The following is an 18255-nucleotide window of genomic DNA, read 5'->3' on the forward strand; positions in this document are numbered from 1 at the left end:
CTTTTGAAAATAGCCGATCTACAAGCTCACAATGCGTCGCGATGCGACACATTGTGAGCATTCATCTTGGGAATCAATAACAGGTAATTGTAATAATGGAATTAGAATAAGACAGATACAGCTGATCAAAGTACAGAGATTTCAGTGCCAAAAGGTGCTAAATTAATTTTAAACTTCAGCACAGATTAATCATATTACGCATTAAAACCAGAATTTCACTTAGCCCTGCCAGAGTAAGACACATTACAATTAAGGCATTTTACATATGCTCTTAATCCAGAGCGACTTAAAGTAAGCAAGGTAAACACAAGGTAATACATCAAATATATAGAAATAGTCATCTAGGATCATAGGTAAACCAAGAACCTATCATCAGTCTAAACAGTATAATATAAAATAAAAAAATATGTACATTGAAACTACTATAGGATGCCAGGTCTACAAATGAATCTGGCAGTCTACATAACATGCTGTCTTAATTACATTTTAGCCTTTGCATAAGCCTGTAAGGTCATCAAGGCTTGGGCAAGTGTTACGGCAAATCATCTCAGCTCTTTAAGCAACCGACAGTGTGTGTGTGTGTGTGTGTGTGTGTGTGTGTGTGTGTGTGTGTGTGTGTGTGTGTGTGTGTGGAGGGGAGTGCAGAGTGCATGGCGTGTTCCCCAACCTCTCAATGATGGGTCTGGTCGGCGTCACCTAACCGTGTCCTCCTCGTGCCTGCAATGTGGAATTGATATAAACAAGTCAAGCTTGTTCTTCACTCATGAATTCTACAGTGAAAATCCATCCGTTTTTGAAGCTAAAGCATTCAACCTTTAATTTCAAATTAGGTATACAAAGGGCAATTAGTGTTGTGCGTAAGTTAACCTTTCCACTGCAGAACCAATATACTGATCAACCAGAAACGGTTATGGAAAACATATAATAAATGTTAGTATAATGTGTGTGACTCTGAAGGCCTGGACTAAGGAATGTACATATTCAGCATTTAAGTATGGAGCAATAGAAGGCTGCAGAAGAGAACCATGATGGATATCTTTAGCCAGAGAGATCATGTTTGGAGACAGAACGGGAAACAGGATGCTGCAACAGGTCGGCCTGACCCATCCTGGCTGCAAAACTGTGTACGTGAGACGCAGTGTCAGAGGAATATATTATGTGATGTGTGGTAATAATTATGTATTGCTAAAGATATGGATAAGACAAAATATGGTCTGGTAAAAGTGAAGTATAAAATCCATGGGCCGAGGGGCTAAGCCTCAGCTGATATTGGAAAGACACCACTAATAGGCTCTATGCACAGCAGCCATTTTGGAGAGAAATCGGGCCTCTTCTTACTTCCTTCACAGGTATCCAATGATACTAATGAAGGCTCTGTTCCATTCTGGTCAAACAGAGTCAGGGTGCTGATATTGTTCATGTTGGCTCACTGGAAAGACTCTGCTACACCAGTTGGTTTCAAAGTGTGGTCAGGGACCCTCATGGTTCCTTGAGGGGGTTCCAAATGGCACCTTAAAAGGTGTGTAACTCTGAGAGTTTACAAATGGAACCAATTTGGTTCCATTTGTACACTCTCAGAGTTATGGGGGTCCTTGAAATTAAAAAGTTTGAGAACCACTGTGCTACACTAAATGGAACAGAGCCTTAATTAGTATCATTGGTAAAACCTGTGAAGGAAGTAAGGAATAGGCCCAATTTCTTTCCAATATAGCTGCTGTGCATAGAGCCAATTCAACACTTCCCGTCTGTCATCATTGAGAATCCTCAACAAAACAACACAAAAATACCTGCTGGTCTTGACAAATGTACATCCGCACGCTCTCCTCCTGGTCTCTGGGATTCTTCTCTCTGCATCCGAGTAGACATTTTGAGATAAATAATTACCACTGTGTAGGTTAAGGTGCATTTCTTAATTCAAATGCAAGTTTAAACACGCTATTATTACAAACATGAGAAGAGAACATGGTAACTAAATAGAATGTAACACTGTACCTGTGAAATGTCCTTGCCAAACAGTAAATAGAAAGAGCGACGCCCATCAGAGCCACAACGCTGATCTTCAATACAGCAAGAATACTGAAGAATCCCTCGTTTTGAACTAGAGGGAAGAGGGATACATTGTTGGAATATTGTTCTATATCATATATCATAACACATTCTATTAGATGGTCCCATGGAAGACATTTAATAAAGACTTTGAATTACATGTTGAGAGTCTCCAAATGCTCCAAAATAGGGTTAATGTGTTTTAATTGTACGATATGTGTTTACCTTCATCTTTTTTGATGATGATAAGTGTCTTATTCACTGTTTTCAGATAGTTTGTGCTGAAACACTGAACATAAGTGTTGTTGTGGTCTTCAACGGTCAGGTAGACGGTGCTGTTGATGGTGGAGTTCAGCACCGTGATCGTGCCAGAATACACACCTCTGTTCTTCAACAGTGGCCATGTGATTGTAGGTAAGGGAATCGCCTGACTGATACACGTACACGTCAGGGTCTCCAACTGGAGAACACATTCAGATCCACTGAGGATCCTTGGAAAGGCTGAGGGCAAACAAGAGAAGTCGCACTATAAAATTAATCACATTAAAGAATATTGTGTATACTGTACAATGTGAAATTAAATGTTCTCTCAATGCTGATTAGTGCAGTGTACTTACTCATCACAGATATATCGGTAAACGTGGTCAGAGTCTTGTTCAGATGCTGTGCTGTACAGCTGTACCTTCCAGAATGTTCTCCTGTCACCATAGGAATGACCAGAGTGGCTCTCTGAGTGTCTTCCACCAGTTTGGTATCAAGTAGCTTCCATATGACAGTAGAGGGAGAGGAGCTTTCTGCGTCACAGGTCACATTCAGAGTACCACCTTCTTCCATTGTCGTTTCACCACTGATGCTGGGCCTCTTCAGGTCTTTGACACAAATTGACAATTAAATGGTCATTTGAATTCACGTAACAATGCACTTTTTTTTTTATTTAAATGTGTCTGAAAGGCCAACAAATGATTTTTATGTTATTTCATTGTGGGTATTTAAAACAGGCACTACAGTACAGTAGTGTTTTTAAAGTTTAGAGAGTTAAAACTATTATGTAGAGAAAGTTGTTGTGCTGTAAATGGAAAAGTAGAGAGTGTAAGCAGTGGTGGGAAAAAGTACTACGTTTTCAATCCTGCAATATAGAAATATTCCGTTGCAAGTAAAAGTCCGGTATTCAAAATGCACTTGAGTAAAAGTACGAAAGTATTAGCATCAAAATGTACTTAAAGGACCAAAATTAAAAGTACTCATTATGCAGAATGTCCCAATTCAAGTTTGTAGATCGGCAATTTTCAAATGGTCGAAATGTATATAGGGCTGAAGTGAGTAATATATGTTTTGAAATAATAATCAAAATCTTCAAAGTAACTAGTAACTAAAGTGTTCAAATAATTGTAAAAATACAATATTTGGACCCAAGATGTAGTGAAGTAGAGGTAAAAGTATGGGAAATTGGAAATACTCAAGTAAAGTACAAATACCTCAAAATTGTACTTAAGTCAGTGGCGCCGGAGCCTGTTTAATTAAAGGACACTGTGTCCCCCCACTATTCAGTCCAGCCAAAAAAAAAAAAATGTTTTTAATTTTTTTTTTATAAATAATAAGATCTGTCCAGTCCCCCGCACCTCGCGACCACCGCGAGCGCGAGGCGAACCGAATTAACCGAAATAACCGCATTATCCCCCCCAAAAATCAACAAACTCACCCGAAATAACCGGGTGAGTTATTTCGGGTCCACAACGGTCCACATGCACGCGCGCGGACGGGTCCCCCCACGTCATATTCCGTTCCGGCGCCCCTGACTTAAGTACAGTACTTACAGTAACTAAATGTACTTAGTTACTTTCCACCACTGAGTGTAAGTCAGATAGGATCTAATGTAATACTCACCCACATTCAGGGTCACAGTCTCCGCTGCAGTGATGTTTCCCTTGAAGGTCACCTGACAAGTGACTTGACTGCCGTCGTGTTCAGGTGACGGGGTGAAGGTCAACGTTGAGCTGTGTCTCTCGCCGACACTGGCACGATTCTCTTCTGTGAGAACGGTGACATTGTGTGCGATGTGAGGGACATGGTGTCCTGTCTTTGTCCATGTCCAGGAGATGTTGGGAGGAGTTCCAGAGCAGAGTCCTGGGGCGGTGCAGGTCAGGGTGGTCTGCTGACCCTCTGTCACTGCAGGAGGAACATTCACTTTGGGTTTCTGTCTCAGACCTACAGGGAGACAAAAGCCACAATGAGTGAACTCAACTAAACAGACATAATATCATTATGCATTAACCATTTAATAGAAAGAGATGTGAAAGACTAACCACATTTGTTCCCCATTCGATGTGGTAGCAAACAACAGAAATTGGACCATGCTGTAGTGTGTATAATTAACAGTATAGGCCTACGTTATACCTGTAACTGTGATGAGCTTTTTGAGATCAAAGGTAAATCCACTTGGCCTTCCAATTTGTTGACCTTCAACTAGAAACTGATATGATCCAGTGTCAGACTCCTGAAGGTCATTGATGGCGATGCTGCAGTTCTTCTGGGTGATGTTTGGCTCCAACAGGGTCACTCGTCCTCTGAACGGAACCTGAGCTTCCGCGGCGTTCTCGGAGTGAAATATTATGTCAGCATCCTCACAATAATGTTTAGATTCACATTTAAACCATATCGCAGAAGTGGGGTCGAACGTAGCATGATGAGTGAAAGCACACGGGATAGCAACACAGAGTCCGGCCTCAGATGTTATGAGATCTTCACTGAAGGTGATACTCCACCCATTACGATAGCTTCTCCCTGATGTATGCACCACAGCACCTGTTTAAAGCAACGACATAAGGAAACGTGATATTATTGTCTTTTTATTCTCCTTTCATTAGATGAAGTGTGAGATAGTTCTATTCAAACAAAGACTTTTAAAAAGTGTGGAGAACCGCAAGTCTAGCGTATGGTATGTACGTTCTGACTATCTGAATATCATAGAGTCAAGATGCTATAGCACAGGCCTGGTATTTATTGGTTTGAGTACAGCTTGGTCTCATGACACAAGCAGTTCCCCTGAATGTTTAATGCACTTCTCCCTAGTGTTGATGTATTCATTAAATATTCTCTTTTATAATGTAAAGTGTCTCCGACTCCATTTGCCTCAACAATTACTGCAGTTATACATTGACACCTAATGTGTAATCTGTGTATATCAGAATAATCTAAGAGGTTGTAGTTGTTGTACTTAATGAGTATGTGGCATGCGCTTGTACCATACATGTACAGTATGACTTTAACGTGGACAACAACAAAACACCTAATAAAAGGTTACAGTAATTACAAAAGAAAAACTATGATTACACAGAAAAAAGGAAGCAATACCTCCTGTGTGTGAGCCGTCACTCTGGGTGCCGCCCATCACAGAGAAGAGCAGCGTCAGCCAGATGAGCGCCAACATCCTCTCAGAACTCAGTCTGAACCACAGCACTGCCTTAAACAGTCCTCTGTCTCCACAGCACACCCTGTTCCTTTCAAAAGCAGACAAATATTACATTTACATGAGCAATAAATGTACAAGATTGTATACAGGTTGATTGGATCTGTTGGCTTACATCGCTGATATCATACAGTAAGTTATAAATAAATAATATAAAGACACTTTTTATAGCAAAAACTAAATAGAAAGAAAGAAAGAAAGACACCACGACGCTTGTGGTTATCGTTAAATGACCAAAGCAGCCAGATAATATGACAAATATTTCCTAAGCAATCTTTCTATTTGTATGATTGTGCTATGTATTTGTTTTACAAACAACAGCAAACAAAAACTGATTCTACCCAAAATCTGACAACATTTAGATTGTGGGTAGAATCATCTATTTAATTGATTCCTTTTATTGAGTAAAGCTGTTTTACCTCTGTGTTTTCCTCCTGGTGTCTCCTCTTGATGGTAACGTCTGTCTTATCTTTCTGCTGTGAACTCTTTCTCTACTATTATAGCTCTTCCCTCTTTCTACAATGACTGCTCCTCCCCACAGCCTAAAAAACTCTCACGTTAAGAGTTTCCTAATAATATTCAATGGCTTATTCTGGACATGCTTGCCTATTTTGCCATGTTAAAGGAGTAGATCACCCCAAAAAACTACTTATTTTCTATCAATTACACACCCCATGAAGCCTTGAATTCATGGAGATTTTTTTTTGTTTTTGTTGTATTCCTGAGCCAATAATTTGATCATCTCTCAATAGTAGACTCCGCAGGCCATCACATTATTGGTTTAGGAATGTGGCAAAAACAAAAACATCTCCATGAATTCAAGGCTTCATGGGGTGTGTAATTGATAGAAAATAAGTATTTTTTTGGGTGAACTACTCCTTTAAGTTATACATTAGTTATCCCCATTGGCTAAGGTGTATGCCGAGCACCCAGCACAAACCCAGAGACGAACATGTAAATTCCCCACAGAAACACCCGTGTCACGTTCAAACCACGACCCTCTTACTTTACAACTGAGTCTCTCATGGTGGAAAAAGTAAAAATAAAAGCATCAATACCACAATCTAGAAATACTCAGTTACAAGTAAAAGCTGGTATTTCAAATGTACTTGAGTAAAAGTACAAAAGTATTGGCATCAAAATATACTACCAAAAGTAAAAGTAGTCATTATGCAGAATGTCAAGTTCAATATGTATACAAATCTTTAGAAAATGGCAGATCTAACAGCTCACAATGCGCCGCATCGAATTGTGAGCTTGTAGATGGGTTATTATCAAATAACTGAAGTATATATATAAGGTTAAAGTGGTTAATGCATGTTTTGTAATACTAGTAAAAGTACTATATTTGCCTCTGAGATGTAGTGGAGTAGAAGTAAAAGTATTGAAAATTGGAAATACTCCAGTAAAGTAAAAAATACCTAAAAATGTTACTTAAATACAGTACCTGAGTACATGTACTTAGTTACTTTCCACCACTGGTGTCCTCCTTGCTGTGGTGAGTACATTTAAGAAAAGGGAAGTATCAGTGTGAATTCAAAAATAACATCCTGTTTTCTTTTCTCAGAAACCACACCATCATGTGCTGAATAGTGTTTTTCAGTGTTAGGGCACGGTCACACCAGACTATGGCTTCCGGCTGATAAACTCAGGTTTATAAAAAAAAAAGGAGTAGCTTGCAGCGCATTCTGTCCCAATAACCAGTGACACACCTGTGTCACTCACTTTCAGGACCCTCACCGTAGCCCACAGTTGCTCAATTGCGAGCTCTTGAGTCTTGGGAGTCGGGGCGGTCCGCCTTCGACTCACCTGATTGGACAGAGGGGGAAAAGCAGCATCTGTCTCGAACATTTATCTGCTTCTAATAGACAAGGCGAGAGTAGAGACAATGAAAATGGCAACTGGTTGGCAGAGGCATACACGGTCACATTACATCGAGGCTACTGTACGAGTTGTGCAACTACTTTGTTCTTTCTCATTTTGATCTTATCACTGTGGTTGGCACTTCCGCAACACTGGTGTGTGCTCCTTCCCTTTGTACACTGTAACAAGTATTGAAATAACCTGATCTTATCATAAGACTTGAGCTCCTTGTGGCTGAAATTACTTAGCTGTTCACACACTGAACTATAGAATAAAATGTCTTCAAGAAAGGACTGCTTCTCTCTGACTGGCTGTTACTTCTTTTTTGATGCAGTAACTCTAATGAAACTGTGTTGTTCATGCTGTATGGTAATGTTACAACATTCCAGAACGTCCTGAAAGCTGTTCTTTACACTGTGATGAGACAATCTATTTATCAGTGTGGTGTCTGACTAACGGTGCAGACACTTCATCAACCACATTAACCCCAGTGTCTGTATTCTGGGGCAAACGTGGCAAAATAGATCTGATCTGCTCACCAATGTACTGTAGATATTTTTTGAGAGATTTTGTGTAGAGGGAGGCTATTTTTGGTGAAGAGGTGCAGAGGGAGCCCTGGGGGACCCCAGTCAACTACAGTTATTAGAGTTTAAGTGAAAGGGGTGCTCAATGGGGTGCAAATCTCCACAGGAGATATGCCCCGTAGAATAGAATGCCTTTATTGTCATTGCACAGGCTACAAATAAATGTTTGTTGTTGTTACTTCCAATTATGCAAGTTTGGGGTTAGTCTGTACAGTGCGCGCTAAATATTAATACATATCAGATATTTTGGTCCCAAATAAACCACATTTGTGCCCCTGTTGCCCCCTCAAATGCCCAGCCAGTCAATTAAACATTTCTATGCATGAAACCCTTTTTTAATTAAAATCATGCAACTTACAGTTAATCAATTTGTTATATAATATTATTATCTTGTTGTCACAGTATATTGTCATTGCTGTGGAGCATGCCACACCAACATGGGCATCACACAATCTGCAAAACGTGCCCTCTCTAGGCCATGAATGCAGCATTTACTATGCTACCCGTACCCGAAGGCAGCATTCAAGATAATTGCCTTTAGCAAACTCTCCTGAACTTGAATGCAGCATTTTATGTTGAAAGAATTGCTCTCTGTCTATAAATCCATGCCATACGTTGCATCTCCAGTAAAGGTTTGATTATACTTAGCTGAGTGCTGTGTTGCTCACCGAAAATAGCAGATCTACAAGCTTGTAGATCAGCTATTTTGGGGCTATAAATGGCAAATAAAATAAATGCAAAATCCGACCAAAAGTGCCCCTCTAATATTCTCTGCATGTCCCTGGACATGCAGTACGTAATGTACATTGGAATGTCTCCAGTGGCTGGAGCCATCTCTGATCGTAAGTCAGACATTTTGATTGAATTGATTGAACACTTTATGTAGAAAGACATGGAAACAGTACATGGAAGTAAAGTACAATTCACAGTACGAGGTCCTCTAAACTGGATCGCTCATAAAAGCATAATGGCTTATTTAAAATTAGATCCCCACGCACTCAAATCATGATGATCTGTGGTGAAATAACAATGCCCTTGGAGAATCTGAGTGATTACATTGGACATCTTTCTAGACAATTATGAAATGGTGGATTAATATGTGTGTTTGTTGTGTAATGTACTTCTCCAAGCAGACCATTTGTCCAATTGCCTGCAAACTTTGCACAAAAAGGGCCATGAGTCTGGCCTTTGAACCACCTAACGTTGGTACGTTCACTTTTGTCAGCAATTGGTCAGATTACATTTTTCTTCATTTGTTTTTACCGCATTTTGGATAGTAGGGCACTCAATCACATGCACAATAGTTCAGTGAATGTAATGTGAAGCCACAGCCAATGCATTGTACTTCAACCTGTTGTAATACAGGTTGAAATACTGTATTAAAGGGGGTGTGTGTGCACACACATCTGCGTGCTCTGTTGTGCCAAAGATGCGAACCATTTGTCATTAAGAAAGTTCTGGAGACAACTCTGAGACCAGAGTGCCTTGAGAAAACAAGGGCATGCATTATTTCATCAGGTGAAAAGAGAAACAGACAGATAGCAGCCAGCTCAATTTATTCATAATTATAAATAATTAAGCAAAATTATTATTATTTTGTCAAAATGTTCTTGTTGATATCAGCCACATGTGTTGGGAAAGCACTAAAAAAAAGTGGTGGTGGGGGGGTGAAGGGGCAGGTGCTCATATCATGTCCCTAAAAATAAACTTATTTTGCATGTGTGTCTGTCTACATAAACACTCACCCATCCAGACACTTTGGACTTTGGAGGCAAAACATCAGCTACCTAGTGAAGGCAGGGGGTCTTTATAAAGACGAGCAGGTTCACTCATCAATTCACTTCCATTTCCACTGTTCCAGAACACACAGCAGACCTTCTTCCACAATGTGTGCTCTATACAGACTGGTTGCACTGGCTCTGAGCTGCAGAGCACAGCTCACCCCAGAACAATGTGAGCCCCTGACAAAGACTCTGCCAGCCTCTGAGATGCACAAGGTAGTATTCTAATGTATTCTGTCTAACATGTACTGTCTTCTAATATCCACTAAATGTCCACAGTCTTCTCATGTCCACTGTAAATGGTAAATGGTGCATTTATATAGCGCACATTCACACACCGATGGCGGAGGAAACCATGCAAGGCACCAACCTGCTTATCGGGAGCAATTAGGGGTTCAGTGTCTCGCTCAAGGACATTTCGACACAAATTCTGGGGGAGCCCCCCAGCCAGGGTTCGAACTGGGAACCTTGCGGTCTCCAGTTCACTCTACCCAGCCACTCTACCCCCGAGCCACTGCCACCCACTGTCTGATGTCTACTGTCGGCAGTCTAATGTCTGCTGTCTTCTAATGTTCCCCGTCTTCTTCTATCTATATTCTAATGTCCCTCAGATCTACGGCCACTGGGTGCTGATTGCTGCATTCGAAGATTTCGAGGCGGGTCTTGAAATGATTGGCAACATTACCTCTTCCAAAGCAAAGCAAAGTTTGTTGTTTACCCAGGGTGTTGGACTAAGTGCGGAACTTATTTACAGCCAGACCCTGCATGGAAGCCTTGCTCAAGGGCTATTCAGCGGTGATTCATGATTGATGTGATGAATTGGGGAATCGAACTAGGGACCTTCCGGTATCAAGGCCGCCCCTCTAACCACTAGGCCACCGCTGCCACTGATCCAGAGATCCGATTACAGCTGAGGCGTGCAAGACTTCCGTGACATTTCCACTTCTCACCTCGATCTGTCCCTGAACGATGACCAGCATACCATTCACTACCATGAAATGAACAAAGACCTGTAAGTACTTTTATCCACTTAAAGGTCCTGCAAGTGTTTATGTGGGGGTTACAACAATAAAGGTTTTAGTTAAAAAGGTATTATTTCTATATTCTGATATAAAAATAACTATAAAGTTTTTTGTTCAGTAACAGGGGTCTCCCTGTCTCTCCAGCTCTTCTAGTAAACAGAAAATATATTTTTTAGTTGGGTCACCAATATCTTCCAATCAGGAAAGATAACCCATTTAACTGCTTAGATTTTACATTACAATTTTGTCTGCTCATTTTGATTTTATTATTATTATTATTATTATTACAGCTGAGCTTCAAGCTCAAAGGTGTCGCGTGGCAATGTGTTATGAGCTTGTAGATCTGCTATATTCACTATTTTGGCAGGGAGAAAAAAGGGAGGCTAGAGTTAAGTATAACTATAAATATATAGTTTTAGAAATAATTTTTAAGTCAAGTGGATCTCCACAACTATAACAAAGACAATGGTGAACTCTATAGTTATAGTTACTGTGTGAACGTCCCTTTCATCTGGTCATCTTCTTTCTTTTAGTCTTTCCTTCCCAAATGACCATTTATTTACACACCATTTTCAGTTCATTGTTTGACTAACGGACTGTGTGTGTGTGTGTGTGCGTGCGTGCGTGCGTGCGTGCGTGCGTGCGTGCGTGCGTGTGTCATGCAGAAATGGCGCATGTGTGAGTCACTTTAGTAATGCCACTGTGGTGAACAGAGATAGTACAGCTCTCACTCTGCATCTTGGTGAATTCGGTGAGTTCCACACTATATAATATACAGATATAAGATAAAAGATGAGACGAGATGATGTAAATTCAGCTGTCATGCTGTCAAACAGCAGTGGGCAACACAGGAGAGGTACAGTTAAGAGTAAGAGTCAAGAACCAAACCAAGCTAAATAAGAACAGATATAAAAGTAAACCGAAAATAAAATACTGACCCTGCTGGCCCTTGATATCTGCACTTAATCTCTGAATGAATAAACCACAGAACATAAGGGACAGGTCTGGTAGAAGACCACATCAACATCGGCATTATGCTTAGACTGTACACCATCCTGTTCCCTCACTGGAACACACACACACACACGCACGCACACTCAACCTCCTATGCTCTGTGGCATGTTTAACAGTTCTGAGCAGGACCATGTTGACCTCGATTTTAGCATGGTTTGGGTCCACTTGTCCCCTTGACTAGGGAAGGGTCACTGCAAATCAATACAAAGTTTGTCACGGTTTGAGTCAGGGCAGATTGTAGGACCCAAGGGCAGGAGAGACAGAGGCATAACGGGTCGGTTTAAGGGGTTTATTAACTCAATAGGTAGGTATACAAACAAGAACTGAAACCAAGACAATACTAGTACACGTGACATGACATAATGACCAAGAAGAGACATGGTGCAAACACAGGGCTTAAATAGACAGGGAAATAATAAGACACAGGTGAACTCAACAGACAATCAACACTGGGATAGGCTGAGGGACTAAGAGGACACAGGAGGAGAACATGACTAATCAACAGGGAGGTGAGACAAGACAGGTAACAGTAACTAAGCACAACAGGAAACAAGACTACAAAATAAAGGTACAGAACAGCATGGCAAAAACAGAGCAACAGAACACAAAAGGAATAGTCTCGCGTCACCAGACAACTATTCCACAATCTCTGAATGCTATATAGAGTCTGGAACTCCACTTCCCGAAAGCTGTGTAACGGAAGTTGTTCAGACCGGAAAGACATTCGACCAATCACGACGCGGTGCCCGCGGACCTGTAGTCCCAGTGGAAACAGAACCGAGGCGGAAGCATAGTCATAGGAGCGGTAGATTCATGTTATTTGTGCGAGGATTGTTTATCACAGAAAACTGAGAAAGGTATCATGGAATTAACGCCGAAAAAACTGTGAAAGACACTAGTAGACATAAACGATGTTTATGAGATTCGTTGATTCCAGTCGGACTCCTATGCGCCACTGCACAATGCTAAAACGGACGTGGGTAGGGGAGGGGCATCCGCTTTCCCCTTACACATTATCAGAGCTTCCGAGTCCCAGACTGTATGCCGGAAACATTTGTAAATTGTGGGAGGCAACAGTCTGGTGACGCGAGACTACAAAAGGAATGAAACAACATAAACCCTAATAAGTCCACAACCTTATAAGGGCAGGAAGATCCAAACAACAAAGTCAGAGTCTGCGGCCCGAGGAGTGGACAGTGACAGACCTACAGAACAGGCCTAAAGTGTCCATGACCATATAAGGGCAATGGCGGTCTAAATAATAACAAGTCCACAGCCCGAGCAGCGGACCGTGACAAAGTTAAACTGAGTGATCACCTTTATCTTATGATAAAATACATATATCCTGATGGGAGTGAGATAATATATATAAAACAATGATGTATAAAATGTTTTTTCTTTAAAAACACATTAATTAAACATGAAAAATCCTGTCCGATACTGGATGATCAGAGCATCTGATTGGTTGTCTGCTTCCTCTGATGTCACTGTGGGTTTGTAGGTGAAGGTCAGTAGATTTCTGTCTGTAGAACAGAGACAGGAGTTGGTCTGTTTGCTGCAAGTGTTGCTTTTGATACATATATTTCACTTATAGTTCACATTACAAAGAACAAATAGACACCCAGTATGTTACAAATATATATTATGTCACAACACAAATCTTGTATGGGGGTCCCTGCTAATTTGGGGGTCCTTGACATGAAAAGGTTTGAGAACCACTGTTTTATTATGTCAGATAATAGTTCAGATATATGTTACAAATATATATTTCAACAGTTCTCATACATATTGCAAACTACAAATATGTCACCTGTAGTTCAGATAAGTATGTTTATGTCACCTATGTGACATAAATAAATGTCACCCCTGTATTATGTTGTTAATAGTTCAGATATAAATTATGAACAAATTACAAATATATTGTATGATATAGTTCAGATAGTATTATACACATACTGTACCGTATTATGTCACCTACTCTATATTAGCCCAGATATATGTTACAAATATATAATCAAATAACAGTTCTCATACATTTACAAATACATACAGTGTCTGTGTTTATGTCACCAACAGTACAGTTGTCTGTCTATAATAATACATGTAGGTGTATGAATGTCATAATTGTCTTGTGGTTACAACTGATGTGTTGTGGTTGTGGCGTTACCGCATATACCGGTAGTCGACCGGCCACATGATCTGCTGAACAGCCAATCCCAACAGGAGACTTGCAGTCAATAGACCAATCCCTGAAGTCTAAAGAAGAGGTCAACAAAAGGTCATGAGATACTGAGAAACATGTAGATTGGTGAAAAGGTAAAATATATTTTTCAAAAGATGAACATTTTATTATATCATTCTATAGTTGTTATTAAGGTTATCATGGTTGTTAGAAAAGTGTGTCTCTTTAAGAGGCTAGCCGTGTGTTTGTGTGTGTGTGTGTGTGTGTGTGTGTGTGTGTGTGTGTGTGTGTGCGTGCGTGCGTGCGTGCGTGCGTGCGTGCGTGCGTTTGTTGAATAGAATCTATCTATCACAGGCGGAACACATGAATTGGTAAGGAAGAGGCCCAATTTCATTCCAATCTGGCTGCTGTGCATAGAACCTATTAAATACATGCATTTCCTTTTGGAAAATGTAGACTGTCTAATACATGTTTGATATTTGTTTGATAATATCATGACAATTTAAATGCATGTTCACCAATATTATACCCTGGCATCTCTATTTTGGGAGAACTATTAAACATAAAAAGATTATTTTAAAAAAAAAAATTGGGGGGGGGGTTCTACAAAGTGTGAAATTAGGAAGGATTTTCACACGTTAACAGCCGAAAAATAGAATTATCAATTTAGAATGATATCATTTCATAATGAAGTGAAGAATATAGACCTTGTTGATACTGCCACCAGTTGAGTTTCCTTCCAACGACTCATCTGTATTTCCAACAGTCGGCTTTCCTTCCAACACCTCATATATCTCCGCTAGAAACACAACACATACATATTTACATTGGAACCATTTGAATTCAAATGGAATTCAAATGTGGAAGATGATATAATTTAACTGAAAAACGTACACACTATGACTTTAATATATTTATTTAGTACAGACAAAATTAATTACAAATCATTAATCTGTGTAAGCATGCCATGTTTTATCTGTGTTGATGTTAAAAGGTAAAAGGAGTCAAGAGGCCAATCACACATTACTTTTCAGCCCCATTATTCAGAAAACCCCAGACCACAGAAAATCCACTGAATGTTCAAAGTTCAGATTTTTTGGGTCTAATTGAGGTCATAAACCCCCCAAAAATAATTTAAAAAAAAAAAAAAAAAAAAAAAGTGAAAATGAATGTCGTAGAACCTTTAAAGTATATATGGAGTAAATATGGAGTGTGTTGTCTAACCTCAATGTGTCGTCATGGCATCGTGTGCAAACAAATACGTTTTGGGAGTGAGAGTATGTTGCTTTTTGACACTGTTGATCTTCCAATAACCATCTTTTTTAGTTCCACTGAAAGCACCACCGGTTTTTGGAAGAATGTTCTAACCATGTGATGCTCACGATGAAAACGGCATGAAATAAAGTCCTATAACCAAACCAAGCCCTACTGCTACTGTCTGGTATGTCTGTAAGCAGTGGTGTCATGGAAGCCTGAAGGAGTAGGACGGCGTGTGGCCATTCATTTTTTCAGTTTAGTTTAAAAAGACTAAAACTAAGCTAAAAAACATTTCCTATACAAACATGTTTCCTAATTTAAGGTAAAATAAAATGTGTGCCGTGCGCACGCACATGCGCATAATGTCATTAAAATACCGTCATGCTAAAAAAATCACCATGATACGCTGTCTGTAAGTACTGCAGTATTGTGTCAGCATGTGTGCGTATTACTGGAGTACTTGGATTCCAACATACATGTATTGTCGTATTCTGGTGTACTGTCATAGTCATAGTAGTCGTCTGTACTGTCGTGGGTCCAGTAGTCTGGTGTGGCCGTGACGGTGTCATCATCCTGTGGCCCCTCCACTGGACAGGAAACACAAACAATGAATAATGTATTTTGTTTGTTTTAGTTTTTTTCAGACAAAAACAACATTCTACAGGTATGCTCTCTCTCTCTCTCTCTCAAGTGGGAGTATTCAGTTCTGCATCAGCCAAAATCCCCTGTCATTTGTTGTTTATATAACAACAAATATATGGGTATTGGGGGGGGTAAGCGTGAAGGCTAGGGGGCGCTAATTGACTGGACAAGCTAGTGAAAAGGACTGGTGAAAAGAGCTAGATCAATCTATCTATCTACAGTGCAGGTACTGTACTGTATATACTGTAGGCAGTAACGTCGCATATAATTGCTGTCGGGCAGAAACCAGCTAACTCCATTTTTACGTCCCTTTACGTCTGTGTGTTGGTTTAATATTGAACCAATGAAAAGTATTAAAAAGCACTTCTGACAAAACCAGCTAACTCCATTGGATCCTCAAACTTTCTGCTAAACCAGCTAACTCCACCAAAGGGGGGTGGAGTTAGCTGGTTTTGCTGACTCCAGGCTCCACCCCCTTTTGACCTACAACCTCATTGTGAGCTTGGAGGTCCATTCAGCTGTTCTTATCAACGATGAACAAAACCTCCTAACTCCACTTTTTGTTTTGTTTTTGTCATTTCCCGAAAAAGTAACATTTTGGAGTTATAGCTGCTTTTCTGCCCGACAGCAGAGATATACTGTATACACTGTTATACACTGTTACTGATACTTACACCAGGGTTCCCCAATAGGCGGCCCGCGGGCAATTTGCGGCCCGCGAGAGGCAACTGAAAAAAAAAGATATCTGTCTTACTGTTCAAGCAGACTGTAACAAACACATCTGTAAGTAAATTGTGGACTTATTTTGATTTTCAGTATGTACAACTGGCTGCTGTATTACTTTTCAAGCAGAACCACATATTTTAAGTAAATGGTTTCCAGAGCATTTTTTCCTTGTGTGACCCTCAACACAGGATTTAAGAATCCCAGGCCTAAAATAACACAGTGTCAAATTAGCTAGATTAGAGAAAAAAAACTTTGCGCGCGTGCACGGTTTCGGCACGCGCCCCCCTGGCCCTCGGCTTGGTACCCTATACATAATTTGGCCCTTGGGGAAAACTAATTGGGGAACCCTGACTTACACTTATAATAATCTGTTTTTATTAGAGGTTGTAGTCTTTGTAGAGTAGTTAGTATGCGATGTGTGCTTGTACAATACATGCATGAATGTATGTGGACATCTACAAAATACCATTATAGTAATTAGAAAATAAATAAATGTGATTATGAGGAAGAATAAGCTACTGTACCTCCTGTGTGGAAGAGCAGCATCATCCAGATGACCACCAACATCTTCTCAGTCATTGTGTCTCCACAGGACCCTGTTCTGTTCAAAATCAGACAAGATCACTTTACATGATGCAATAAATATATAGGATTTATACTGGTTACGTGGTTACATTGCTTTTGCTGGGAGAAACTTGGACATACATCATACAGTTATTAGACAGTGATGATGAATCTCTACAAATAAATAATATAAAGACTATCCTGATTATGACAACTACATTTTAACACTTTCACTCTTAAAGCAGCACGACAACTATTTCTTTCCTCTGGGATCCTCCTCAAACAACAAATACATACACAGAACAGCTTGTGTTGTTTTATAACAATATATTGTGGTCAGAGTTTGTCCAGAATCATCTATTTAACTGATTAATTCCGGTGATTTAAAGACGGTGTCATCAAATGATTGTGTTTTACCTCTTTATGTGTTTTCCTCCTGGTGTTTCTTCTTGAAGGTAATGTCTCTTAGATTTTTCTGCTGTTAACTCTCTTCTCTGTCTCTTACTCGTCTACGTCTGCCGTCTTTGCACTATTTGTTGCACACTTGCATGTGTTTTAGTGTGGGTGGAGCACCGTGCAGAAACCAAACCATTTTGTTCTGGATGGGGTTTTCTGTGTTTTGTTTCCCCTTTCCTCACTGAAATGTTTATACTGTGTATGTATGAACAGCATCCGTATCAATGCTTGATACTGAATTCAGAGTCCATTATGCTGAATGTCTAATCATTTTATTAATAGATCTTACCAAAGCTTTAGCTGCATGTGTAATAATAATACTCCTGTCAACTGGAAGTTGACAGGAGATGTGCTTAATTTGAATTAAAAAAATATTGATATAACTTGATCTCATGACCTCATTGTGGTTGAAATGGCTTCCTCTTCACACTGAAGTGAAACTGTCTCCAAAAGAGGAGGTAGTACCATTTTCCCGTTAGACAAAGTGTTATTGTTTCTGTATTTTTTGTGTTGATATTTGAACTGTTTGGTTGCTACTATATATGTCTATGAATTGAATACCAAGGACCCCAATGGAAACAAAACCTTTTTGGATGGGCCTTTTAGTCAAAGTATTATAAATGTAATTGTGCTGTTTACATTTTTTGCCATT

The 18255-nt window shown here is 39.9% G+C and overlaps 2 protein-coding genes across 3 annotated transcripts; both read right to left on the reverse strand.

Annotated features, from left to right (window-relative positions):
* Positions 1-219: 219 nt before the first annotated feature.
* LOC311039472 (sialic acid-binding Ig-like lectin 14) lies at positions 220-5950 on the reverse strand (the record flags this gene model as incomplete). Its single annotated transcript, XM_084049376.1, has 9 exons — positions 5932-5950; positions 5398-5543; positions 4441-4848; positions 3931-4251; positions 2664-2915; positions 2272-2547; positions 1993-2098; positions 1788-1848; positions 220-225 (listed from the first exon to the last, which is right to left on the reverse strand). Exons 2-9 carry the CDS (start codon positions 5471-5473, stop codon positions 220-222), a joined length of 1506 nt encoding a protein of 501 aa, XP_083905502.1. The 5' UTR covers positions 5474-5543; positions 5932-5950.
* A 7146-nt stretch (positions 5951-13096) lies between these two features.
* On the reverse strand, positions 13097-17695 carry LOC311042289 (uncharacterized protein). Of its 2 annotated transcripts, none has more exons than XM_084052936.1 (7): positions 17565-17695; positions 17108-17184; positions 16532-16585; positions 15692-15802; positions 14666-14757; positions 13953-14032; positions 13097-13299 (listed from the first exon to the last, which is right to left on the reverse strand). In XM_084052936.1, the coding sequence occupies exons 2-7, from the start codon at positions 17160-17162 to the stop codon at positions 13191-13193; spliced, it is 501 nt and encodes a 166-aa protein (XP_083909062.1). In that variant the 5' UTR covers positions 17163-17184; positions 17565-17695; the 3' UTR covers positions 13097-13190. The 2 variants fall into 2 exon arrangements, with proteins under 2 accessions (XP_083909062.1, XP_083909061.1); XM_084052935.1 differs by having other exon boundaries at positions 13944-14032.
* Between the last annotated feature and the right edge of the window lie 560 nt (positions 17696-18255).

This window comes from Gymnoscopelus microlampas, assembly GCF_963454915.1.
Source record: "Gymnoscopelus microlampas genome assembly, chromosome: 3".
Taxonomy (NCBI): domain Eukaryota; kingdom Metazoa; phylum Chordata; class Actinopteri; order Myctophiformes; family Myctophidae; genus Gymnoscopelus; species Gymnoscopelus microlampas.

What these genes read in the sequence shown, in the direction of transcription:
- LOC311042289 (XM_084052935.1), bottom strand. Translation starts at nt 17,162, where the DNA reads ATGACTGAGAAGATGTTGGTGGTCATCTGGATGATGCTGCTCTTCCAC. An exon ending in GCTGCTCTTCCACACAGGAG is followed by an intron (nt 16,586 to 17,107) that starts GTACAGTAGCTT and finishes TTTTTTTTTCAG; the next exon opens with TTGCCTCTCGCGGGCCGCAA. An exon ending in ACCAGAATACGACAATACAT is followed by an intron (nt 14,758 to 15,691) that starts GTATGTTGGAAT and finishes TTGTGTTTCTAG; the next exon opens with CGGAGATATATGAGGTGTTG.